At 44.4% G+C, this 27587-nt stretch overlaps 1 protein-coding gene across 2 annotated transcripts in view; it reads left to right on the top strand.

Annotated features, from left to right (window-relative positions):
- The window catches only part of MYO10 (myosin X), a 191653-nt gene that overhangs the window by 136869 nt on the left and 27197 nt on the right, over positions 1–27587 (top strand). For both annotated transcript variants that reach the window (XM_045847792.1, XM_045847791.1), the window contains exons 20-24: positions 20603–20727; positions 20820–20934; positions 25729–25835; positions 26745–26978; positions 27344–27389. In XM_045847792.1, the coding sequence (XP_045703748.1) occupies positions 20603–20727; positions 20820–20934; positions 25729–25835; positions 26745–26978; positions 27344–27389 (627 nt within the window). The remainder of the gene's footprint in view (positions 1–20602; positions 20728–20819; positions 20935–25728; positions 25836–26744; positions 26979–27343; positions 27390–27587) is intronic.

Here is a 27587-nt window from a genome sequence, read left to right as displayed (position 1 = left end):
TCTCGGGTGACAGTACACTGTTCAGCCTGGGCACCGCTGACGTTTTGGATGGGCCAGTTCTTTGCTGGAGGCACTGTCCTGTGCATTGTAGGATGCGGAGCAGCAGGCCGCATGCCAGTAACAGTCCCCTCCCCCTCTCTGTCCCCAGACCTGGCCACACGTGCCCCAGGGGACAAAAATCTCTGGGTTAAGATGTCAGTGTGGATTGTTTCTTGCCGTTGTTTTTTTTTTCTTGTCTTTTGCTCTCAGTAAAAATGGCATCTATGTACAATTTAATTTTTATTATAGTGCTTGTTAGGGCTTTGAACCTTGTGTTATGTATGGTGAAAATAGAAAATTGCGTAGTAGTTAACATTTTCCAGATGCACTGAGTCATTAAATTAAACATACATTATTTCTTTTCCTAGTAAGTAGTACTAGACATTTTTAATTGGGGCTGGGGGAGAGGGGGCGGGGGCGGGGGTGGGGGCTGGGCGCCCTCACTTACCATCAGCGCGCCCTGCAGGATTACGTAATTGCTCTGTGCTCTCCACTTTCTCAAATGAATGGCTGCCCTACTTTCAGCCACTCTGAAAGGACAAAACAGCTCATTAACGGGTGCCAGATGCTTCATTTGTCAGTATTTCACTTAAAAGGGAATACTGTTTAGCTTTGGAATTACACTGTGGATATACTCAAAGTTTGCCTTAATGAAATGAAAGAAAAGTGTCCCTGTTAAAAATATTGTAGCATCTCTCCTCCCTCCCCCCACACACCCAGTCTTCCGTGTGTTATAATGGTGAAAACTTCACTAGTAACAAATGGTTTACATACTATTTAGGGAAGCCTTTTAAAGTCTCTTCTTAAAATGAATTTGGGTAACTGGGGCTCGGGTTTGACTGTGAAACCTTTGTAAGCGTGCCTTGATAACTGTTTTCGATGAGACAGTTTAAATAAGCTTATTATATAACACGTAAGCAGAGAACTAAGACAAATTTTGCTGAATTAAAGAAATAGTCCCACAACACAATCAGAGCCAAAGGTAAAGCTTCTTTAATACACTCATTGTGGCTTGAGAAATGGCAGCAGGAAAATTGGCCTGGCTCCTCCTCTTTTCATTTTCTCCTTTGTTGTTTGTTTTAGTATTAACTCTGAAACACTCGCCTGTATGTTTGATTCATTGACTTTATTACATCAAAACCAAAAGGGCTTGAACTATTCAATTTACATTGGACCACACAGTTGGGAGCTCTTAGAGCCTTTTAATGCGGGGGTGGGGGGGGGGGGTAGTAACTTGCAAATTGGGGAAGTGCGGTTCGGTTCTGTGTGGAGGCAGTGGGGGGCAGGTTGGATCTGGCTGTGACATCACTCGATTTGGATTTCCTGAAGACGAACAGGTTTTGTCTTCAGGACCAGTGGTGTGAAAGGTGCAGGGAGATTTTAAAAACTGCAAAGCTGGATGTAACTCACCATCGCTCAGACTAACCATTGTCTGTAGCCGCCCTGCACGGCGAATAGGCCACTTCTGCGAGGGGGCCCTGCTCTCTGGAGCTGTGCTGGAGGCAGTTCCTGGTTTCCACAGACTTGGGGCTCTGCCAGCGTCGACAGGTAAAGCCTTTCCCTCCTGTACTGTTAACAAATTGATTGCCATACAATTGCCGCTTGTTCCCCATTACTCACCTGGCCTGCTCATGGCACATCCACTCTCCTTGTTACAACATGTTGATCTAAAGTATTTAAATGATTGAGAAGGCGGTTTGGGAATATTGGAAGGGCTTTTAGCAGTTGGCCTGGGTGCCTAAGCTTTTTTGTTCTTTGTTCTGGTCGTTTTGGTAAGCATGCCTAAAACACACAGATTTTAGGGTACAGCCTGCAGGCTGGGCACTGATGTGTAGGAATAAGTGACTAGACCCTCTTGACATCGAATATTAACTGTATGAGAAGTAGGTGCAAATATCTAGGAAGGCATGAAGAGATGAACAGATCATGCCTGAATTATTTCCATTTCTGTTCCTACATCTTCCCCGGCCTCAGGTCATAGCTCCCAATGCCAAATCATTGATGAGACAAACACAGAGATAGATCGAGGATCGGTTTGTATGTTTGTTTGTTTTTGTTTTGTTTTGTTTTTAAGAGTTCTCCAGTGTTCCTAAACAGCACAGGTCCCATGCGGCCTGCTCCCTTGGTTTTATTGCCTAAACCACAGAATTTAAGCTCTAGTTCAACATTTGCCCCGCCCTGTGATGCTGTAGCAGTCATTGACCTTGAGCCTGTTTTTCCACACATTCCAGGGCTAAAGCCGTAAAGCTTTCATAATTCTCAGAGAAGTAACAAGTTGATTTTGTTGCTTTTTGGGGTTGAATAAGGCAGTCTGTCCTTCAGGCAATGTGTGTGTTAATGGGATGGTCCTCTGAGTTGCTCTTTGAGTGTTTCTGGGTAAAAATTACTGACTGATGGTGATGTCCTCACGGCGGCCCGGGTGCAGGTGTGCAGGAAATGCTGTCCCCCGCTGCCTTTCGCCAGCCACGGGTCTGGCATTCAAGAAGTCAGCTTTCTCCTTGACACCCAGTGAGGACAGAACACTCGTTTTTTGGGTGATTACAAAGATTGACTGTGATCGCGTCTGTGAAACTCCTAGTTCAGGCTGTGGCACACAGCAGCCGCTGCTGCTCCTGGTGGCTGATAAGTAACAATGACTCTATGTGTCATGATGGGAAGAGCCAACACATGGGTCCTGGCAGAGGCCACCGATGCCCATTGTGTGGCTGTCTCAGCATGAAGAAGAGGTGTTCATTTCCTCCTGTGGCTTGTCGTTTCAACTCACCACTGGCTGAACTCAGCACCCCATCTTCCACTAGAATTTCTGAGGGACATGCACTCATTTGGCGGCCAGTGTAGAGAAAGGTAATTTTGTGGAAGAAGTATTATCAGAACCCTGAAATCATTCTTGGCATCCAAGAACGGGGCTGTGGTAAAGGTTAGGTCAAGTCAGCGGGGTCACTGAGATGGGGATGAAACGTCCCCAGGGTGGGCGAGGAGTGTGTTTTATTGCACATTTGTGTCCCCTGTCTTTCTTGGATTTAGGAACACATCTGTTCTCTATCATTTTTTATTTTTTTACCATTTCGCTGAGTCATTTGAAATAGTCTTCAACTTAAAACTCTTTCCGACACACTGATTCTCGAGCACCACTGCCGTGAAGAAAGGTGCCCAGTTGCAGACGGGCAGACATGACACTGCACACCAGGGGACCCTTTCGGGCCCTTCCTGAGCGTGGGGGCCAAGGGGGCTTACGGACCTGAGCGGCTTGAGTCATTGTCACATAAGCCTGGCCTCCTCGGTTTGGCTGCTGGGGTGCTGAGAGTCCAGCACGCACCCGTCTTTTCTGGGCCCTGGGGTGGGAATAACCTGGCCTCTGAGCATCGCCTGACCTCCCGTTTCCTAGCAACTGCCAGCAGCTCAGCGGAATATGTGGTGGTGCTCCTAATTTATACGTAACAGATATTGGCTGGGTCTAAGGCTGGCTACTTTCCCATCATGACTTGCCGACATCCACTTTAGCACGTGAGTAAGCAAGAGGAGGGAGTCCTAGGAAGCTGCACCCACAGCACCCACTTGCCACCGGGCCTCCCTTTTCCTTCTGGAATGGAGAGGCTGCTGCGGGCGCACCAGAGCCTCGCCAGGGTTCTCAGGACAGACCGCACTGAATAGCTTTCGAGTAAAACTCTCCGTTTGATTTTTTTTTTCTGATATCCCAACCTATATTCATGAATATTTATAAATTGGCTATATCAGTTCTCAAAGAAGTAACTCTTTCCTTTGGCTTTATTTTTTTTTTAAGCAAACGGAGGGCGGTCATTTCATCTCAGCTTCTTGCTCTATGAAGGGGCCGACGGGATATGGCTGTTTCTCAGCCCTCTTCAGGCTCTCAGCTGACATGAATCTGATGAACTTAGACTCTTTCTAATAACTGATGTCCCTTTAGTTTTCGGCTCAGAATTTTTCAAGGTCCTATTTTTATTTTTTGCACTTTTAATGGCAGTTCAAACTACTCTGTCCTAATTTACCTTTTTTTCCTTCTTTGTCTCTGAGCATTGTTATTTTCTTCTGTATTCTAACTTTTGCCCCTGGAGTTCAAACACCCCAAAGAAAGAAATCACACTGGTGTATTCGCCTGGTGATTATCTGTAAACTGAGTCTTGCTACCATGATGGCTTGTCTCAGGGCTTAAGAAATGATTCCCATCCCAGGATCTCATTCATACAGGGAGAAACTGAGAGGGAGTGTAGCGTTATAAAGGTAATAGCTGGCCAAGCTTTGAAAATCTGAGTTGGACAGATTCTCCTGGCTGTAGATGAGGAAGAATGTTTGGTGGGCCACTGGGCATGGGTGTCTTCTTTTTCTCCTCATCCCGAACTCCTGACTGTCTGTCTGTCCCAGCATCCTTATCGCCCTGACATAACCTCGGTGCTGGTATAGGTGACTGGGAACGTTCCACAGCTTTTTTGGCATTTTATTGGCTGGTGCGAGCCTCTTTGCCAACATCCTCAAAGAGAGACAGCTGCCTCCTCTCATTTGTATTTCTCAGCATGTCTGCGGCCGTTCCACCCTGAACGCACAGAACTCGTCTGTATTTCTCAGCATCATTTTTCAGAGTGAGTCAGAATAAAGGGACTACGACCTGCTCCTGCTCGATGTGGGGAGCTCAGAAGCAGAAATATTAATGATGATGAATAGAGTGAGACGAAAGTTTGGTTTAGCAAGATAAAAGGGGTTTAATCACATTCATTAGATAAAATGGCAGTAGATCATACCCCAGAGGGAGGCGGCTCTGAGGGTCGCTGGGTGGGCTTTCCGCCGGGGCTGGAGCTTCTGTTGTCTTTACCGGGGCCTCTGGTTGATCTGAAACCAACCTGTCATTCCCTCCCTCCCTGCTCCCTTCTCTGACTTTCTGGGAGTTTCTTTCACCATGTATGAACCAGCTCTCTTGGAGTAATTATTTTTTTAATATTTTGAACTATTAAACTCCAAGTTTTACATTTCTGTCACCTTTCCAGAATTTAAATTTGTGTCTACAACCCAACCTCTCGTCTTTTTGTTGTCTTCACTCCGTAACTGGGGTGAATGTGTTCCTTTTCACAGCACAGACCTCCTGGGCCCTTAGTTTCTCATGGCCTCCCCATGTGCCTCCTGTGGAATTGCATTATTTCCTTGCCTCACTTGGATTCATTGGTGGGCCTTTAAAAAATAACTTTTAAAAATTGAAACATAACGTACATATTTTTTAAGGTAATCAAATCTTAAGTGTCCAGCTTTGAAGAAAGGCAAAGTGAGCCCCAACATAAAACAGCATTCTGGATCAGGGCTGTGGAGAACCCTCTAGTCATGAACTTGCAGCTTCTGTGAGACCTCTTGCCTCACTGGCCTCTCCTCCCTCCAGATTGCCAGCCTTGCCCTGGATAATGTCCACGTTACTCTCTCTGTCACAGATCCCGTGGTGTCGCCAGACAGTCATGGAGAAATGCTCTTTGATTGGTTCTAGATCACATTTGCGCCAGCCTGGGAGAAGGAGACCTCCCTGCTCCCCCCACCCCACCCACCCCTGCTTTCCCACACTGCCAGCCCTGATGTCAACCTTCCCACTCCAGCATGACCTCACCTGCAATCCGCCAAAGGACTGGGAACATCTCTCCTTAGCCAGTTTGCCTGCCCTCCTCCACAGCATCCTGTTTCTCATTGCCTTCCTTTGTCAGGTTCTCCTGTATTCTGAGGGCCGCGTTCCTAAAACTACCTGCCCAGGCTTCCTGGCTGTTTGACTGTTTCAGGTGAGGCCACTGCCTAGTGGTTCTCACTGTGGCCACAGAACCTGGGCCCATGCATTCTGTCTCTGATTCTGACCTAGATTTGAACTTGACCACAACTCTGTGATATCCATCTGGCTTTGACATAATATACCAGCTCCTGTCGCCACCGCTGACTTCTGCTTCCTTGTTGATTTGCCTTTTGAGACTTACAGTATTGACCGCTATACCAGCCTCACATTATCACCATGGATCTTGATCTTTCTGGAGTCTCAGCCCATTCCCCACTGGTGTCCCCTCCTTCCCTTTCTCCATAGAATCTCTTCACTCATATGCCACACACACTTGCTACACCCTCAGTCTCCTTCTGGGCAGACTGACTCTTCAGCAACAAGACAGAATAAACTTGGCCACCCGTGACCTACACACCTATACACATAAGTATTTCATTTAACAAATAATAAGCATTTGTTCAAGAGGCTCCACAATGTCGGGGTTTTGCATAGGTACCTCTGGGTTCTCTTGGTCCTTCCTCAAGGTTGCAGTATGGCTGCCACAGTGGCTACCATCACATCCTCACAGAATATTTTTATTCACTTCTTTTAGCAAATAGTTTTTGAGTACCCTTGTGCCCTTGGGATGCATTACTGAATAAAGCAAACAAGCACCTTGCCCATTTACAGTCAACACTAACTCCTGAAAGGAATCTAGGCTATGCCAAAATGGGTTACTTTCCTTTTATTGGGAAGGAAAACATTGTTCCAGGAGCCCCTCAGTAGGTTTGCCTATTTCCCTGGTTCTGGGGCCAGACTGGGGCCTGTGGCTGAGCCTCACTCCGCAGGCAGCTAGGAGAACGAGTGTCTGGCAAAGGGGAATGGGTTTCCTTCCGCAGGGTTGGCTCGGAGTGACCTCATTCCAGGACAGCTGCCCTGAGTCCAGGGGGAGCCCCATTAACAAGTGAGGGTTCAATAAAACTTTAGATATGAGGAGCTGGGGAGGCGGGTGAAGATGGAAAGATAGAAGTACAAAAATGTTGGGATTTTACCTTGTGGGCAGCTTGGAGAACTTTTATTTAGGGATGTGATATCAGATATCCCAGATAGACATTTTACACTTGTGACAGTTAGGAGGAAGCATTTAAATAAAATACACTTTTCTTTTGAGCCTGATTTGACATTTAACAATAGAAGGGGAAACAAACCTAGTACTTACATAACCTTAATTAATATGTAAAAATAGTAGGTGTATGTACACGAATATCAAGAAAAAGGTTTTTTGAGAGAGGTGGGGGGGCGGGGGAGAAAGCAAGGGAGGGAGAGAAACATCCATCTGTTGCTTCTCGTAGACAAGCCCCAGCCAGGGACTGAACCTACAACCCAGGCATGTGTCCTGGCTGGGAATCAGATGGGTGACCCTTTGCTTTGTGCTAGGGTCCAACCCACCGAGCCACCCAGTCAGGGCTCAAGAAATTTCATGAAAGCAGTACTGAAAATTGACATTGGCACCTTCAAGAACAGCACTTCTCAAAGTATGTCTGGTGAAAGAGCTGTTCTTTTTTATTGTTGCCAATTGGTTGTGGGCTGGTACTTTTGAAAAAATACAATAAAAATTATACAACCACATCAAATTGCTATAAACTTCCTAAATGCTTACTCCCACTTTTGATAAACATCTTGTCACCCAGACCAGCACCCATCACAGGCCACGCCTGGAGTCACGTCCTTCTGGTTGTCCTCCGAGGAGGAAGAGCAAGAACCCAGACACACGTCCTAGTGCTTACTAGTCACGTGGTCTTGGCCGAAGCACTCAGGTTGTGTTTGCTTCACTTCCTCTGTGTATACAGTGGAACAGTCCTGACCTGCACACTTGCCTCGACAGGGTTCTTTGAGATTTAATTAAAGTGACAAAAACTCTTGGTATGGAGTAACCCATATTTAAATATTAGGTACTATTCATTTGCTCTTTGGCTTTTAATTCAGGAAGGAAACCATAGCTTCCTTTCAGTATTGGGAACTAAACGCCAGCCCCACTGTTCGCAATCCAGGGGTCCCCTATTTACAGGATCGCATTGTGGCTGAGGGCGTCCACAGGAAAGCCCCAGGCGGCTCCTCCCCAAGAGGGAAGGTGCAGGCGTGGAGACCGGCAGCTTCTGCAGTTTCCTGGGGATTCACAGGTGGGCGAGAGGCAGAATGGGGGCGGCTGCATCCGGTGTGTGCAGGAGAGGAGGGACGGAAACCCAGCAGCGTGTCGGGCAGTGTTCTACCAGAGGAAGAGCAGGCAGAGCTGCAGGTGCAAGGGCGGTCCTTAAAGTCAGGAAACCGGAAAGGAGTGAGAATGGAAGAAAGAAGCTGTGGAGGAGGGTGGGCTTGCATTCTTGCAGCTCAAGGAAGCGTTCAACCAAATGTTAAATACTGCAGTTTTCAGGCCACTTGTGGGCTTGGGAAACAAGTATGTGGCAGGCACAATGGTAGCTGGGATTCAAAGGAGTCAGTGTCCCACAAATGCAATTAAAGTGCTTGAACTGTAGGCATAGCCTTTCCAAGCATGTGCTTGCAAGTTTGGGGCAGGGTGCGGGGAGAATCTGTGTACATGCTCCGTGTTCGATCTCGCTTTCTTACAGATACCCCAGTGGGGCTCTTTTTCAGTGTCCCCATCGGTGCTGAACATGCAGGATGCAGGGTTCAGTGATTTGTGTAAAAACACACACGAAAATACCTTAACATCTAGGAATCTTTTGGAGTGACTTTGGAAACTGAATATAAGTTTATTAGGAAAAAGAAAATAAACTTATTTTGCTTGAGAATCAAGTTCATGGAAATTCCATGTCTGATATATTTGTCGAGTCTATTAGTCTCATGAAAACTATTCCTGGGGTCTTTTCTGTTTCACATTTGCGTGAGTGCTTTTCACCTGTGAGTGATAGATAATATTTTCTGTAAGAAGTAATTTTAGTCTCTCTGTAAGCCTTATTTAAAATGGTCTCACAGTCCATTGATATAAAACATACTCCAGGTATCAACAAATGCCAATAAAATTGCCATGTTAACCCTTGCTGTTCTTTTCACTGCCCAGGCAGGCCAAGGCCTCAGCCTAATTTAGTGCGGCGGCACTGCCCACTAGAAAAACAATGTGAGTCCGATAAGGAAATCAAAATTTTTCCAGTAGCCACATTTAAAAGAGTAAAGAGGGATCCATTTTGTGAATTTAGTTTTAATAATATATTTTAGCCTGCTATATCCTAAGTGTTATCATTTCAACATTAGTAAATTTCAAAATTATTAATGAAAAATTTACGTTATATTTTTTATATTGACTTTTTTTTTCAGTCTGGGGTATAATTACCTTTAATGTGCAATTCAGTTTGCCCAGTTTGCCTGGCTTTCATTCTCTAATGCAGGTCAGCAAACTTTCTCTGTAACTGGCAAGGTAGTATTTCAGCTTCGCCAATGTCGTGTGAAAGCAATCATAGACAATGTGTGGCTGCATTCCAAAAACACTTTTTATTCACAAAAACAGGTGGCGCGAGCTGGTGGGGCATGCAGTTGTATTTTTTTTCCAGCCCCTGCTCTAATTATATTAGTTAAAATGTATTGTCTTATTTCTGTTTTAATTCTCAGAAGTTGATTTCTGTTTTGGCTTAAAGTCCACTACCAAGACAGCTATTGTGATGAATTTCATTCAAGAATACTCAGGAAAAATGTACCAGGAAACAAACTCCATTGTGAAACAATGAATACCTCGGAGCTGCAGGAACTTGCCCTCCCCCTTTCCTGAATGGCACCCAGCAAGACAGGCAGTTACCTAGTGATGCCTGGTGCTGACTAGCCATCGCTGTCTTTGGGCCTGGGTCTGAAAACTGGCTGTTAGGCATAGGCTTGGTGACCTGAGACCAGTTAATTAACTTCTTTGTGCCTCAGGCTATACACCTGTAAAGTGGGAGTGATGGTAATACCTACCTGCTAGAGTTGCTAACACTAAATAAAGGCTGGCATGGTGAAGCTAGCTTAGTGCCTGGCACACAATAAGTACGAAGGTACACGTTAATCTTTGTGATGATTTCTACCATAACTGCTGCAGCTACTATTAGTAGTACTGTTGCTACTGGTGGAATTAGTACTACTCCTGCTACCACCCCCACCACAGAGGTTCATAAATAGAAGGCAGTCCGTGCACCAGAGCAGAAGCACTTGGACTCGATCAACCAGTCACAGGTGATTCTAGCAGCTGCTCACATGGGTGTGACTTTGGACTTCAACTTGTTGATAAGTAGAGGAGCCACTGCATTCTAGAGAAGCTTTGGCAGAATCTGCAGGGATTGTGCTGTTGGAGGTGGGTATCTGTTGCTCCTCCAGGTTGGTAACTACAGTGAATGTGGCCCAGGTCCCTCACATTCTGTGGACCTACTTAATGAAAATACTCATGCCCTGCCCACCTCGCAGGGAGGTAGAGATGGGCACATGATATCTTGTATGTGAAGGGCTTCGGAAGGTGTAACGTGCTGTGCAAATGTTAGTTGATGGCATTTCCTGAATGGTTGCTCAGTTTGTCATAAACCACATACTTAATGTGATCAGCACAGTCTGATTTAATTCACAGAGAATTATAAAGATTGGGATCATACATACGGAGTGCTTAATTCTACATTAATTGAAACAGTTCCTGGTAAGAGGTAGGTAGTGCTATTTTTACTATCAAATTACCAGTTGAAGACATAGCCTTTTTAAAAATCATAATCTAGTCCTTTAGATTTCTATCCATCATTTGGACTAAGAAATATTAAGTGACTATTGTAGAATGTGATAGATAAAGTCCCAAATATTCATGGTCTAACATACTAGAAGAACATGGTAGAAAATTGGCAGAACTGAATTGCTAGAATCTTCTCATCAGTAATCACTTTCTAACTGATGGACTAAAATGAACTAATATTGACACTACATACATGGGGAATGGAGGGAGGCTGGTAGTGTAGTCTTTCCTACAGAGCAAAGCCAGTGTCACACCCGAGGCACCTCGCCAGTCATCACATTTCCTTAGAGGCAGAGGCAGGTTGGAGATGGAGCAGGCTCTGAAGCTTCCCCCGCCCGCAGAACCAGTGGCCGGTTCGCTGCGCTCCCGACTGGTGGCCGCCACAGCACAGGACGTGTTCACTGAGAAAACAAGAGGATTCTGGGTGGCGGGGGTGTCTGCTGGGCCACCTTTTTATTTCCTCCCATTCAGTAACAGCTGGAGAGAAAACAGAAAAGAGTAGGAACAACCTAAATGTTCGTCAGTAGGGAACGTCTGATGAAACACCCCCTGTTGGTGGCATGCTGTGCAGCTGTGAAAAGGGCAGGGGGGCCTGTCTCTATGAGAACTCTCTGAGGCTCTGTTGGTGAAAAGAGCAAAACTCGGCATGTGTTTTTATTTGCATTTTTAAAAAATGAAGCATGTGTACACGTGCTTATCTATATGTGCATGTGGGCCCGCTCACACACACACATCCACATGCATGCACAGTGTTTATAGGTGCATAGGATGCATCCGGGAGGAAACACAGGAAGCTGCTAAAAATGGTTTTCCCCAGGAGCACTGTGGGTTTTTCATTGTATGTATTCGCTATAGTTCTGAAAAAACAATAAGTAAAACTTTGCGTGCATTCTTCTGTCATTTAGTGGCAACTGAATGGAGAAAAGGAGACGACTTTTATCTCCCGATTTCCTGTATACTTGTTTTTATTAAACTGTGTATTGAAAAGTTACTCATGACATCTTGCAGCTAAACCATTTCCCATAGCATCATATTGTGGTTTTGCTCTATAAGCGGCTGAGAAAAGTAACTAACTGGGCATTGAGCTGTGTTTGGGGCATGTTCTCCAGAAACACGTCTCAAGGACTGCCTGGACCCCGGGCAGGCAGCCATTCAAAAGTGACAGCGAAGCCAGTGTCCGAACCACAGTTTTCTGCTGCTGTGCTCATGAAACGAAACCGGATCTACTAGGATGGAATTCATTTCGTTAAGGTTTGCCCGTAGAATTCTCACTCCAGCAACGAGAAACCTGGGTCCCACCACCCGCCACCCAGTTCTTTAGTTGTGTGGTGTTAGCAGGACTGCTACCCGGTGCTGTCAGGAAACGGCTCTGTCAGCCGCACGCAGTGCTCCTGTGCAGCTCCTTCTGTCTTGGGTCTTACTGGCTCTGTTTCCGGAGCTACCTAAGCCAGCCCCGTCCTCACCTCAGCCCTTCGGTGAGGTTGTTTCATACACTTGCCATCCATTTAGATTCTTTCGTGTCGATCTGCATCATTTCCTGGGGTGACCCTCTAGAGTTCACTCCAACGTAGTAAAGTTCTGCAGATTTTGACAAACCTGTCAAGTCCTGTATCCACTGTCACAGTATCATATGGGACAGTCTCACCTACCTGACATTTCCCTGCCCTCTGCCTAGTCATCCCTCTGCCAAACCCTGGCTACCTCGCATCTTTCCACTGTCTGTAGGTTCGTCCTGTTCAGAGTGGCATTAACTGAAATCAAATATTAGGTGCCCGTTTCATAGTGACTTCTTTTCCTAGCACTGTGTATTTAAGGTCCTTCCATGTCTTTGGGGGGCTTGAGAGTTTGTTTTTTTTTTAATCTGAACACTGTTTCCTTGTAAGGATGTACCACTGTTTCTTTGCCCATTCACCTATTGAAGGACATCTTGATTGCTTCCAGTTTTATGGTTATAAATAAAGTTTTTATAAACATTTATGTGCATGTTTTTTCTGTGGACATAAGGGTTCGACTCAGTTATGTACATGTGATTTGTGGGTTATATGTTAAAACTATGTTTAGCTTTTTAAGAAACTGCCTTCAAATTGACTGTAGTCAGCCCACCGTGAATTAGAGTTCCTTTCGTCCAGCATCTTTGCCAGCATTTGGTATTTTTAGTTTTGGGGTGTTACTCATTTGAATGGGTATATGGTGGCATGTCGTTATTGTTTAATTTGCAGTTTCCTTAGACAACAAATGTTGACCATATCTCCATATGCTATGAAGTCACCTCTGTATATCTGTGAGTGGTGTGTCTACTCAGATCCTTTGCCTATTTAAAAAAATTTGGGTGTTTTTTTTTCATATTGTTGAGTTTTAAGTGTTCTTTGTATGTTTTGTATACCATCTTTTTTCAGATTTGTATTTTTCAAATGTTCTTCCAGTGTGTTGCTTATCTTTTCTTTGCTTAACAGGGTCTCCCACAGAGGAAATTATTCATTTTCATGAAATCCAACTTACCCGTTTTCTTTTCGTGTACAGTACTTTTGATAGGTCTTCGAAGTCATTGGCACACAAGTGCATTCGAAACAGCTGTGGAGAGAACCACAGTTTTATTTATGCAACACAGGAGTATAAGTGTATGTATGTGGTACATCGGTTCCAGCAAGTTGTAAAATTCAGCTTCTCCCCTAAGAGACTTTTATTCTCTAATGGGGAGTTCCCGAGACTGTGTCTCCTGGATATGCAAACATAAGTGACCTGAGGGGGAAAGCACACTCCAGGTCCTTTCCTGTGCCAGGAACCCAGGGGAGGCGTCGGTTATAGCTGGCAGTAATTGGCTGCATCAGGAACAGTGTACCAAAGCGGGAGCATTTGAGAAATTTCTGAAACTCCACACAGTGAGAGACGGAGGGAGAATGTTTCAGGTGAAGAGGCTAGTTCAGCTGCGGTGGGGCGGGAAGTGAAGGTTTTGGTCAAACAGCTAGTTATCTATAATTTGACTTAAATGTTAGGGTATGCGTGGGGGTGTATTGACTGGAAAGGTGGGTTGGGGACATGCTATGGGGGCCTTTATTGTGCACTGAATCCTTTGTCTCAATGTGGTGGGTGCTGGAAGTTTGTAAGCAGGGGTGGGATATGGCCAGATCTGCCCGAGAAAGACTTGTGTGTGTGCAGGTGCACGTGTGTGTTACTTGTGTGCAAATTTACCTTTCCCCTTAAGTAGTTGGGGTCTGGGTGGATCTGTGGTGAGCACAACCACTCCCAGGTGTAACAGTTGGGGTTTTCTTGCTCAGGGTGAGAACTCGTAGCTTTGCCAGAGGTGTGTGTGTTGGAGGGGAGGCTGTGCTTGGTGAGCGAGCAATTTCCATACTCTGACCTTCAGGGCGGGCTCACCGTGGTTGACCGTTGGCGGAACCTGTAACCTAGTTGCTTCCCGTTCTTCACCTCGGAAGCTGTTGCCTCTTCTCTAGGGAAAATTAGTTTCTGCCTTTTATCAAAATGCGAGCATCAGCAAAGTGGACACAACTGTGTAAAATGTGTCACAGCCCAGGAGAGAAATGACCACTGTGAGTACTGAGAACTTTTCTCCCCAGTTCAGTTGGCTTTTGTTTCCTGCTTGTTCAAGGTCAGGAAAATCATATCGCTGCTTTCGTAACCAACCGAGCTTTTAGTAACTGTTTGAAGCCTGATAAATTTCTTATCCAATATTTATTCACCGCTTTTGAAAGTTTGATGTGGCAGAGAAAGCAAACAATGATCAAGAGGCCTTACATTTTCTTTAATTGGTTTCTTTGTTAATTAGTAAGACTGTCTTAGTGTGGGGCTGGGAATGATCATTTGATTAGTGCAACATAATCGACTTCTGGGATTTTTGACTTCTTAAAGTTGAAGAAGGATGATCAAAGGTAAGGTGGGTTTATTTTGCTTGTTTGTAGCTAAAGTTGAAGCGGGTAGAGGTACATTCCATAATGGTATGCAGATACAGTATACCTAATGTATTACATCCTCCTTCTAAGGCTCAGTGCGCTGTGCATCCCCTGCTCCACGGTGTTCAGTGATCAAAGGGAAGAATCCAGGATTCCAGCATAATTTTTCCCCTAAAGAAGTTTCCAACTAATTCCTTTGAGAATTGTATCCCGTGGAAATACGCTGCCAATTTGATAACATCACTAGGAAAATAGGTTTGCTGTGTGCCAGTTTGATTCACCTGTTTTCAGGCATGCAAAGCTCTTTGAGACTTGCTAATTGTTTGATTTAGGCAAATATTGAAACTGGTTTGAACAGGTCAGTGAGCCTTGCTCAGTTCCAGTTTCCTCGTCTGTAGAATGGAGCAATGTTACCCCACAGCCTGCTCCATCGGGGTTTTGGGGGTCAGGTGGTATTATGGATTGAAGGGGTGCAGGTGGTGCCTCACACATAAATGAGGCTGCTAAACACGAATTTGAAATTCTGTGTGTATTGTCAACAGAAGGTCTTTGGATGTTGCATAATAGAATTCTTTTTAAAAATTTATTAATGTATTTAGCATTTTATGGATTTGTTTTGGACTTTCAAAATGTATGTTCAATGGAATTGAGATATCTGTTGATTAACATCTATGAAGAGTCATTCAAAAATTAAGGCAATAAAAAATACCTACTTAACAATAGTTATTAATGAGAATGAAATTTAACTTGAGCTTCCTGTCAGCCAAGGCAAAAGGGGGAATACAATGCATCTTCCACTTTGTTTTCTCTTTTAATCACTATAACTTCAGTTTATTTCGCCTTAATTCCTTCGGCACAATGTAGGGCTTAATTAAATTACAGTGAGTTATATAGTTGTCAGTTTACAAACTTATAATCAAATAAAGCATGCCATTTCTTCTAGAGAGATTCACTTTTCTCCCTTCAAACCAAATTTTTTAAAAGAGTTAATCTCATTTATCTAGGTTAAGTGATACTGTATAGCAATGGATGGTGGCAGAGTGAAAAAGGAACCAGTTATGTGCCTGTCCCATGTCCCTGTCTAGCTTGTCCTCTCTTAGAGTGACAAGTGGTATGTGGTTCTCTGGGGGAGACCGAGGGGCTCAGGCTGGCTGCAGTGCTGGTTTCCCCATCATCACCTGAGTCTGCATGTGGGACTTTCACCTTTGGAGCAGAAAACAGCACTTTCTCCCTGAATCCCTGGATCCCTGGCTGTTGCCGCCCTACCCCTCCGCCTGGGTCCTCAGTTGGTTTCTGTGAGATCTCTCAAATAGTTAGAACCTCAGGGGTCCATAGGTAATAAGTAATAAACTTAGTCTATTTTCTTAATTGAATAAGAACAGCTTGAATGTCCCCATACCGTAGACAGGTAATGATTTCCAAGTCTGCTGTCACACCTTTTATTTTCCTTATGTGGTATTTATGAAGTTATGGAAGGCGAGGGTAATGTTCAGGGTAATCACATTCATTAGCACATAAACGAATTTTCTTTGTGTCCTTTTGTTATAAATCACCCCCCGCCCCCATCCTGTTGTCCTCTGTTTAGATTTTAAGCTGCAGAAGGTGGGGCTCGCCTATAATCGAGTTTTGTGGAGGGCTTAGCATGCTCTATTTGTTTTGTCTAGGCATTCTGAAATCTTATTTTTTCAGGTTGTTGGTGGGGGGTGCGGTCCTCATTTTTTTGTAGAATTAGATTACCTGAAACTAAATATATTTAATCCTGTCTCCAGGCCGCAGACTTACTCTTGCACCCACCCCTTCTTGTTCACTTTAAGTGCCTCCATGTCTGGCTGGCTTTTAAAATACTTTCATGGAAAATATACACATACAACAACAACAACAACAAACAAAAGCAACTTTATTGAGATGTGATTCACCTACCACGCAATGGACCACTCGAGAGTGTCCAGTTCAGCGGCGTTTTGTATATTCACAGACACACACAGCCGTCACCACAGTCACTTTCAGAACATTATCATCATCTCAAAAAGAAAGCCCCGCCCATTTTTGCTGTGCCCGCTCTGGGTCCCCACCCCCTTCGCCAGCCCAACCACCGCCACTCTCTGCCGGCAGATTTTTTATTCTGGACATTTTATATGAATGCAGTCAGGTAACATGTGGTCTTTTGTGACTGGAGTTTTTCACTTACTGTAATGTCCTCCAGGCTCGTCCCTGTTGCAGTTGGTTTCTTTTCACGGCCAGGTAATACTCCATTGTGTGGATACGTCCCACATGGTGTGTCTGTTCATTAGCTGGCAGACATCTGGGTTGTTTCTACGTGAAAGTAGCCTCCCTGGTCTCCTGGCCCTCTTCCTCCTCCTTACATAGTCTCACACAGGACGTCCAGAATCCATTCTGGGTCTGATTTCTACCCTGTAAGCCATACTGCCTTTTGTATGTCTTCAAAGATACAGAGCAATATTGAAATTTTTCATATTGTATATATGGGATTCTTTCCTTCTTTGTATTTCATACAGCCTAATATTTTTCTTCACCTTTATTTTTATCTGTCTCCTCTTCCCACCACCCATAGCCCACTCAGTAATGGCCCAGCATATCTCCTTCTGTACTTCTCTGTGCCCTGCATACTTAGACATACTCACACACACATACATGAGTAAAGGAGCTTTTTTGGTTGAGTCAGTTTGTTTTACATTAATGAGATTATTGTAATTTCTGTGTTGTGTTTTATCGTCTTGTGAAAGGCCTGAGAACCCACTGATGTATCTTTACTTTGGTCGTTTTTTTTTTTTTTTTTTTGTAATGGCTGAACATTTCATGATTTGCATGATATCAAAACAGTTTCTAGTTTTGCCCTTGCCAATAAGATTTTTCTACGGCATAGGTCTGACCATGGTCATCTCCTGTCCAAGCCCTTATCTTGCGTGACACTAACCTTGAGAACAACGGCCATGTAGGTTGAGCCCTGTGTCTGCCCTCAGCCCAGGCTCCTCCCCACCTCCCCGTGTTCTCTCTCAGACTAACTAGTGAACATGCCAGGTTTTCTTTCCGGCTCTTAGCACTCATTCGTGCTGTGTGCTCTGTGTGGAACAGCCCACCTGCTCAAGCATTTAATAGTGCTTGTAAGAGTTCAAACTCTGGGTCAGTCTTGGGTTCAAGTTCATGAGCTGCCCATAACCCTCTTCAGTAACTTTCTCTATCCTGTATTCCCACAGAAGTTAATTTCAGTATTTACTATGGTTTTGTATTAGGCATTCTGCTGTAAGTAGTGGTGTTTGGTGTACTCATCACCCTCCTAAGTTTCAGGGCCCTTGGAAATAAAATCGGCCCTTCTGAGTGCAGTGTGTAGAGGCAGGGGGTTATGGGCAATCTGTACCTTTCTCGCAATTTTGCTGTGAACCTAAAACTACTGTAAAAAAAAATTAAGTCTTAAAAAACAACTATGGAGACAAGAAAAAGATTAGTGTTGAGTAGCAGTGGGGGTTGTAGAGTTGAATAGGCAGAAAAATAGAGGGTTTTGGGGGCAGTGAAACTCCTCAGAATTAATGATGGATGTGTACCAGTATATGGTCACCAAAACCTAGAATGTGAAGAAGGGAACCCTGGCGTAAGCTACAGACTCTGGGTGACAACACTGTGCCGCTGTAGATTTATCAGTTGTACCAAATGCACAGTGCTGGTGGGGGATGTTGATCGAAGAAAAAAAATCTAGTCCCCCTTTTGGTATTTAATCCTCCCCAGAGCATGAATCACAGAAGGTCGCAAGGAGTAGTTTCTTATTTTACTATTCAGTCTTATTTTACTATTCAGTAAGTGGATTAAGACTAGATTCCCGTGTCTGTCATTGCCCCAGCATGTGGCTGTTACTCCCAGGCCACCCCGTCACCACCAAAACTTCACTGTCAGTCCGCTGCTGGCAGTCTTTGTGGGGGTGAACTCAGCCTTGGAAAGCTAGTTGCCATTGAAGACCTGGAGTGCATTCGTGAGTTTTAAAGGGCAACATGCCTTTAAGTTTGTGACTTGTCCGGTCTCAGTTCACCGGGAAAGGATGTGAAAACTCAAAAGAGAACCACCAGTGAAAAATACAGGCTTACCCCCCTCATCATAGCCCTGTGGGTTGCCCCTGGTGACAATCTGCCTGTAGATCCCACTCCGCTGGTTACATTTCTATGAAAGGGCAGAAACACAATCTCAGTGGGTGCCTGGAGAGAGCGGCCGCTCCTGGTGGCTCCCTCCCTCCCCTCCCTGGGCTGTATGAAACCCTACAACCACACCACACTAATTAGCCAAGAATGGCAGGGGTTGTCATGGCAACCGAGCACTTTTTAAAGCACAGGAATGGTGTTCATTATTGTTCAGTGTCTTTAGCTGTGGCGAAAAGGTCAGTGTGGCAGTTGTTTTTCCATATGAATTTTGGCCCCAGAGCCAAACTGAAAGTGGAATGTTCTTCTTGGAGAGACTGAAAGATGGTAAGTGCCGCTGAACTTTTTGTATGGGGCAATGCTTGGGTGATAGATTTTAGCATGTTTTAATAACTAGCGCCAAACTAAGGTATTATATGGACTTTGTTAAATGGAGATTGGAAGAAAAGAAGCAAGGAACAACAGTATGGGACAGGGATGGTGAAAGCTTGAATGATTTTTTTTATTTAAGAAGTTTGGGAGCATTGAACAATCATGTACTGAATTAGGAGGTTTCTCTGATTCTGAATTGAACAAAGTTGACTAAGTCGGATGCTTTATTCAGTGTTTGTTGTACATGAGCTCTGTACTAGTCTTGGCTGCTGTCAGATTACATTCCCGAGGAAATAGAGCAGGCATTCTAACCAAATGCTTTCAGAGCAGTTGCCTCTCTCCATTTGTTAATCCAAATACTAAGGTAGAACAGTAACCAAGGGTAATTTTGTTTGCACAGTTTTATGTTTTTCCTACCTTTGTAAGGCTGTTTGCAATAATCAAGACTGAGAACCTGTGAGCTAGAATTCATAGAGCATTTGCCCTAGTTTATTGGCCACCCTACTGTTGGGTACTGCTGAGCAAACACGCTCTGACCAGTGTTTGTAAGTAAGTTAAGTATTAGCTTGCTGGAGGTGATGGCAGTTATTCCATCAAAAGCTGTAAGGGAGGTGTGCAAAGCATGCTTCACCTTTAGGTTTTGGTAATTTGGAGAGTGTACAGAGTAACGTGGCTTTCAGCCTCATTTTGTGTTAATGACTGACTGTTTTTATGGCTTTCAAATTTGAGCTAGTTTCCCTATTTTGCACTTTCACACAGTGTTCTTACAGCCTATGGCACTATCTTTCACCCATTTTATACACAGTTGTGTAGGATAACAAAATCCAAATTAATTAAAGGGAATGGGTATTTGAATTAAAAAACAAATCACTGCCCACAAAAAAGTGAATGGGAAGTGGCCTACTTTTGGGCTTTGCTCTGAAAGACTTATTGTCCTGTGAGCGCTGCCGGTTAGTGTGGCAGCTGAGTGGGTGAGAGAACACACTGCAGAATGCTAAGTCTTGGTTTCCTTAGTCTTTCATTTGCATGCTCTGGGATTAATTTACTTAGTGATCATTGTATGGAGCTCTCCTTCAAGGGGGTATTTGACTAGAAATTGAGAAAAATTAAATTCTTTTTCATTTTTGTCTTTATTTTCCATTGCTGTCCTCTCCTCTGTCCCTTACTAGGTCACTATATACTTTAATTGAAGTTTAAAAAGTAAATAAAGTGATATTTGCGTGGCACTTCAGATTCTTTAGGAAACATAGCATTGAATATGGTGGTCCATTTGTGATATTTGTAAAACTATCAGAATTGAAACATGGCTATTCATATCAAGGAATTATTGGTATCTTAGCTACGATAATGGTGGTGTGACTATGCTTAAAAATGAAACATTTGCAAATGAGGTTGCATAATATCTGGGACTTGGTTCAAAAAAAAAAATCCCAGGAAGGGCATTAAGTGGGCTCACAAATGGGGCCGGGTCGACAGGGTGATGGGGGTTGAAGCTAGGTGGTGGGTAGCTGGGGGTGGGATTCATTTTCTGAGTTTTTTGTGTGTGGGTTCACTGTGCCTGCGTGCACGCATGTGTACGTGGTGTACGTGTGTGTGCAGCCGTGGTGGGTGGCCTCGTTAACCTTATCTTCCCACCTTCCGCGTGTTTCAGATGCCAGACCAGTTTGACCAGGCGGTGGTGCTGAACCAGCTGCGATACTCCGGGATGCTGGAGACGGTGAGGATCCGCAAAGCTGGCTATGCCGTCCGGAGACCCTTTCAGGATTTTTACCAGAGGCAAGACGGAGCTGACTAAATCTTCCATTTCAAAGGGATTGGCAGAAGGGGGAATGCCAGAAAAAGGTGACGCTGGGCCCTTTGCCTTGCAGGTATAAAGTTCTGATGAGGAGTGCGGTTGCCCCCGAGGATGTCCGGGAGAAGTGTGCGGCCTTGCTGCAGCTCTACGACTCCTCCCACAGCGAGTGGCAGCTGGGGAAGACGAAGGTAAAGTCACAGAGAAGGAACGGCCCGCCGAGACCTCGAGAGGTGTGGGGCAGTGCCATGGGCTTCTGTGTTCTGTGGCGGTGCTGACCACTTGTTCTTTAACGTTGGAACCAGGCTCTTGGGGTCATGCCCAACATCATCTTCCAAAATAGCATTTGATTGGAAGTCCTTGACTTTTTAGGGGCTCTTTTTTTTTTGTCGGGGCGCACCCTGAAACAGCAGATCCTAAGTGTCTGTGTGCTCATTCAGGCAGCCAACAAACGTTTGCTGGTGAGCAACTAAGTGCCAGGCAGCCTCCAGTGGCCAAGAAAACGTTTGCTTCCTTTCTGTGTTTGCGCATGGTGGGTTGGGGGGGTCGTTAGAGAGTGAGCGCTGGCCTTTCTTCCTTTCCTTACAGAGGTGCTAATCCCATTGTGGGGCCCCCTTATCCTGGCCTCTTCTCAGCTTAATTATTTCTTAAAGTTCCTGCCTCCAGATATACCATCCCTTGGAGCCTTAGCGCCTCAACCTAAGATTTTGGTGGGGACACAGACATTCAGTCCGTAACATTGACCAATGTGAGATCAGTGACAAGTATTTAGGTATCACCTCAGGACCACTCAACAGGGGAGAGTATGTATGGACATTTTCTTCTGCACCTGAGTTATTCTAACTGGCCAGGGATTTAAGGCACAAACATCTAATAGGGTAGAGAAGGCATGCAGAGGTTTTGTATTAGTCATCTATTGCTGTGTAACAAACTACCACAAGTTTAGCAGATTTAACAACACATGCTAATCATCACACGGTATCTACAGCTGAGGGGTCCAAGCATCGAGTCCTGGGTGCTCTCCCCTGGGTCCTCCAAGGCTGCAATCAGAATTTCATCCCAGGCTGCCTTTCCTTTTGGAAGTCAGGTCCTCTGTCAAGCTCATGTGGGGTCAGAATCCAGCTCTTTGTAGTTGTAGGACTGAGGTTCGCTCCTGTTTGCTTGCTGACTGCTACCTGGAGCGCTCTCTGCTTCTGGTGCCCCCCCCACCCAGTTCTTGACTGTATCATTCTAGCAGTGGTGTTATTTACCACTGTATCGCTGGTTAGTATCTGCACTGTCTTTCATGGTGTCACCACTGGGCTTTCCTAAGATTTAATTTTGTTATTTTTTTCTTTTAAACACACACACCAGAGCAAAAGCACTATGTATAAAATCCTTAATACCAAAAAATAATCTCAAAGAGAAGTTTCAATACTTTTTTAAAGTCCAGTCTTGATGAAAACTGCTTCTGATGCATGGTTTTGAAAAACAGATTCAGATTTCTGCAAACTTTTAATTATCAAATAACCTTTGCACTTAGAGCTTCTGTCCTTTATTTTCCTGTGGGGTGTGTGTGTGTGTGTGTGCACACGCGTGCGTGCGTGCACACGCTAAAGATAACAGTGTCTTCATGCATCCAGCATGCTCATTGCAATTCTAGGGAGAAGACTACAAAAAAGCATTACTTTTTAAAGATTTTATTTATTTTTAGAGAGGTGAAGGGAGGGAGAAAGAGAAACGTCAATGTGTGGTGTCTCGCACACCCCCTACTGGTGACCTGGCCTGCAACGCAGGTGCGTGCCCTAGACTGGGAATCAAACTGTGATCCTTGTCCACAGAACCACACCAGCCAGGGCAAATAATTATTTAGGAGAATTTTTTGTGGTGGTTTTACACATGTTGGGGAACCCAGAGCAGGAGTAGGTAAGGCTATGAATGCCATCTGGTAGGATTCTTTATTTCCTTTATTTGCCCAAATGTCTTGGAGGAGGCAAAGCAGAGAGTCTGGGAAAATGTGCCATCAAGAGAACATGATGCATCATTACAGACCAGAATGAACCACAGGAGCACAGATGTAAAAATCATGAGTGAGGGGAGGTGTCATTTCACTCCCTCCCCCAACCAAAATGCCCTCATGCTGACAGTTAATAAAAAGGCATAGAAATATTTGGCACTAGGACTTTTTTTTTTAAGGGAATAATTTAGAATGTCTTATTCATGTGTTAAATCTGGAATTGCATCATTAAAAGCTACCTTGATTGAGGGAGGGTCAAAGTTATTTTTTCAAAAAAAAAAAATTTCAGCCCCGATCGGTGTGGCTCGGTCAGTTGTTTGGGTGTCAGCCCGCAAAGCAAAAAGTCGCCAGTTGGATTAACGGTTAACAGTCAGGGCACATGCCTGGGTTGCAGGTTCCGTCCCTGGTCAGGGTGGGTATGAGAGGCACCTGATCGATGTTTCTCTCCCTTTCTTTCTCTTTCCCTTCCCCCTCTCTAGAAATATATAAATATAATCTTTAAAAAATTATTTTTTCAAAAAATTGAAATTCTGGTACAAGCGCTAGTTACCAGACACTTAACTTGACAAGCATAGGATTATGGGGCCCATTCCCTGAAACAGGCCAGCGAATGGCTGTGATCTGTGCAGTCCCAGTTCTGGTATTCCTGTGTTGGCTAAATTGATACAGAGTTTACACGGTTCAGTTCTATTTTCAAACTCAGTGTCCAGAATTAACATTCCTGATGTTAGTTTTTTATGTACATTCAAGTTTTTGAAGCCAAGATGTTCTCACTTCATGAGCACAAAGAGTGGGTTTTCTGGTGACAGCAAAGAGCATTTTACAAATTTCTTAGATTTCTTTCCCTTCCATCCTCCCTCCCCCTCCCTTTTCTTTCCCTTCTCTTTTTCTTTTCCTTTCTAGTATCTTTGTGTCTCTTGTTGTTCACACTTACTTTAGTACTGGTTCTAGTCCATGAACTAGTTGTCCTGGCCGGTAATGAGATCAAAGTATTCACAAACTTTGATAACAGTGTCACAGTCCTTTTATGCCTGTTGAACTCAATAATGATAACAACAACCATAAAATAAGACTTTGTGTTTTTTCTCTCTAGCAGCATATTTTTACTATATTTTACAAATATCTTAGCCTGTGAGAGATGGAAAGTTCTAAAAAACAGTAGGCAACACGGGCAAAATTAAACAAATGGGATTACATCAAACTCCAAAGCTTCTGCACAGCAAAGGAAACCATTAAAATGAAAAGGCAACCTACTGAATAGGAGAAGACATTTGCCAATCACATATCTGATGGGAGGTTAATTTCCAAAATTACATAAAGAATTCATACAACTCAATAGCAAAGGAAATAATCCAATTAAAAGATGGGCAGAAGATCTGAATAGACTTTTTTAAAAGAAGACTTATAGGTAGCCAACACGTATATGAAAACATGCTCAATATCACTAATTATCAGAGAATTGCCCCCCAAAAAAACCCCTGCGGTGAGGTCCCACCTTCCACCAGTGAGAAAGGCTATTATCAGAAAGATAAGAAACAACAAACGTTGGCGAGGATGTGGAGAACAGGGAGCCTTTGTGCATTGTTGTGAGAATGTGAATTGGTGTAGCTACTGTGAACATCAGTATGGAGTTTCCTCAAAAAAAAAAATTGAAAATAGAACACCATATAACCCAGCAGCTCCGCCTCTGGGTATTCATTGAAAGAAAACAAAAACACTAACTTAAAAAAGATACATGCGCCTTCACGTTCATTGCAGCGTTATTTACAGTGACCAAGGTAGAGAAACAACCTAAGTGTTCATCCGTGGGTGAGAGGATTGAGAAACTGTGACACATTGAAACGGTATCCATCCATAAGAAAGAATAAAGTCTTGCCATTTACAGCAACATGAATGAAACTTGAGGACATTATGCTGCTAAGTGAAATGAGTCACATACAGAGAGACAAATGTATGATCTCATATATGTGGAATCTAAACCAAGGGTTTTTTTAAAAAAGCTCATGGAGATACAGAGAACACACTGGTGGTTGTCAGAGATGGGGGCGCACAAAATGGGTGAAAGGGTCAACAGGTACAAACTTCAGTTACAAGTCATGGGGGTGTTGTAATGTGCAGCATGGTGACTGTGGTTAATAACACTGTATCCATAAAGTTCTCATCACGAGAAAAGAATTGTGTGTGATGACACATGTCCTCTAGACTTGTTGTGGTGATCATTTTGTAGTATACATCTTGTGGCTCAGGACAGGACACCCCAAAGTATACTGAAGGGGCTTATTATTTTAAATTCAAAGATCCTTGAGAAACAGCCATGCAAAGAAGAGACACTCTGATTCCTCCCACCCCTTGCCCCTGGAAGCAGGACGTGCATCTCCTGTGTGACAGTGTCCTGCCTGGACCAGGAAGACCCCAGGTGTCCTTATCACCAGGGACAGCGACTCAAGGCCGAGAAAGCTGCATGAAGAAACTTTGTTGTTTTGTTATTTTGCTACCCCAAACACAAACCCTTTTGTTTTGTCTCATCTCCACGAGCAATTTTTTCTGTGTCTAAAAATGGCATCTAAGTAACCTGCTTCGGTGATTTAGGGGGCCCATTTCTGAGACCTCCATCTGTGCTTAATTATAGTTGTTTTTTCCTCCTGTTAATCTGTCTCGTGTCAGTTTCATTGTTAGACCAGCCAAAAGAACTGAGAAGGGTAGAGAGGAAAATCCAACACCCCACCCCCGCAGAAAACAAATACCAAATCATGATAACATATACCTGAAACTAATGCAATGTCATGTGTCGATTATTCCTCTGCTAAAAATAACAACAACAATGGCCCTTTCTCACAGAAGCTTTCTGCTGTAAAGTATGGCTGTGTGTTTTTAGAGCAAACTTAAGGAGAAGGGGAAAAGCCTAACCCCCAAAATATCTCTGATTCTGAGATGTCCTCCTTCTCTAGCCACTGTCTTTGGTTCTAACACGTCACTCCCTCCTGGGCAGGTCTTCCTTCGAGAATCCTTGGAGCAGAAACTGGAGAAGCGGCGGGAGGAGGAAGTTACCAGGGCGGCCATGGTCATCCGGGCCCACGTCCTGGGCTACTTGGCACGGTAAGAAGCATCGAGGGCAGAGAGTGTTAACCTTCATGAGGCCTTACCCACTATAATCCATGAGGTGGGTTAGCCCGGTCAATTGCTTTTCCTTAAAACAGAGTGGGTGGAGGGTTAGGACCAGGCTAAAGAGAGCCCAGGTCATTGCTCCTAACTGGTGAAGCCAGATACCTAAGTTAGCTTGACCTTGGCAGAAAGTAGGAAAGCGGACTCCTAACGGCTCATTTAGAGTGAAGGTATGCAGGGACTGTGCTGAGGTATGTACCTTGCTTCCCGGGTGCATCTTCCTTGCACACTGAAGGCATAGGGGGCCGGGTTATTGACTTTGGTGTTGTGGCTGTTGACAGGGGTATCCCATTGGGCCCACAAAGGCCCACTCACTAGTGTTCACCAAATAAGGCAGCTGCTTTTCATGTGTATCTGAGGTCTGCACCTCTGTGGACCAGCATGCCACTCAAAACCCCACACTGGTAAATTTTTTGCAGTCTGAAGCTGTGCTGCTACAGTGAGTGCCCCTCTCTCCTCCCCTCCCCTCCCCTCCCCCTGCCGCCCCCCACTGCCCTGTAAGAACAGGAGAATGTATGAAATCTCCTCTGGTCCTGTTTACAACCTCACTTCCTGCCAAAACTTTTCACCGTCCGCATTAGGGATTATGTGTTTATGTTTTAGCCAAGATCATGATAGGGTTTCTGCTTTACTTTTGTTTGTTGTTATTCTTTTGTTTTTTCTTGTCTTTTGTTTTGCCCAAAGGGGCCTCCTGTTCACTCTGGACTCTGTAATGAGAGTATCTTCCCAGACGAGGTCCCATTCTTTTGTCTTAGGGCCTTAACGGAAACTCACTTGAGGAGCTGGAAGCCTCATTACCTCAACAGTTACTCTGTTGTGCTGTGTCTTTGTTTCCATTTTCAGAAAGCAGTACAGGAAGGTCCTTTATTGTGTGGTGGTGATACAGAAAAATTATAGAGCGTTCCTGCTGAGGAGAAGATTTCTGCACCTGAAAAAAGCAGCCCTGGTTTTCCAGAAGCAACTCCGAGGGCAGATGGCTCGGAGAGTTTACCGACAGCTGCTGGCAGCAAAGCGGGCGGAGGAAGAAAAGAGGCGACGAGAGGAAGAGGAAAGGAGGAGACAGGAGGAAGAGGAGAGGTACGGCGCCTCGCTCGCTTGCATGAAACAGGACACCTTTGGAGTTTTAGGCTCAGGATCCATCCTTGTAGCGAGAATCCCCAGTGGATGCTGCCGAACCTACTGTTGGAAACAGTAGCTTCTTGTGGCTCAAACATGAAGTTCCTTGGCTGCATTGAAGAGTCAGTTCTGTATTTTTTATTTTATGCACAGAAAAAGTATATTGCCAAAGGAAGAGGCCTCGTCCTTCATGCTTTTTAAGTTGTTCTTAGCAGAGCTTTTTAAAGATAACTAGCTCTCTAACAAGTGGGTCTGGGGTTTTTTGGGTTTTTTTTTTTTTCATTATGTCTGCGTATTTTCACTGTCCTTTTTCTTTACTGTTTTAGAGAAAGAGAGAAGGCACGAAGGGAAGCTGAGCTCCACGCCCAACAGGTGACATGGGGTTACAGTGTCGCATCTCATCTGTCTGTTTCCTTCCCACTTCAAACACTTTGACTTAGGATTCAGACCTCAAATAAAGTATAAGGATGTAGGAAGAACAAGAGAGGAGGTTAGAGGTGATTAGGGGGCAATTTCTAACCCATTACAATGGGGTGAAATTAGTGAATGTCCTAGATTGCAGTGTGAATC

Source organism: Phyllostomus hastatus, unplaced genomic scaffold, assembly GCF_019186645.2.
Source record: "Phyllostomus hastatus isolate PE091 unplaced genomic scaffold, TTU_PhHast_1.1 phas_contig_58, whole genome shotgun sequence".
Taxonomy (NCBI): Eukaryota; Metazoa; Chordata; class Mammalia; order Chiroptera; family Phyllostomidae; genus Phyllostomus; species Phyllostomus hastatus.
This window is presented reverse-complemented; position numbering and strand designations above follow the sequence as displayed.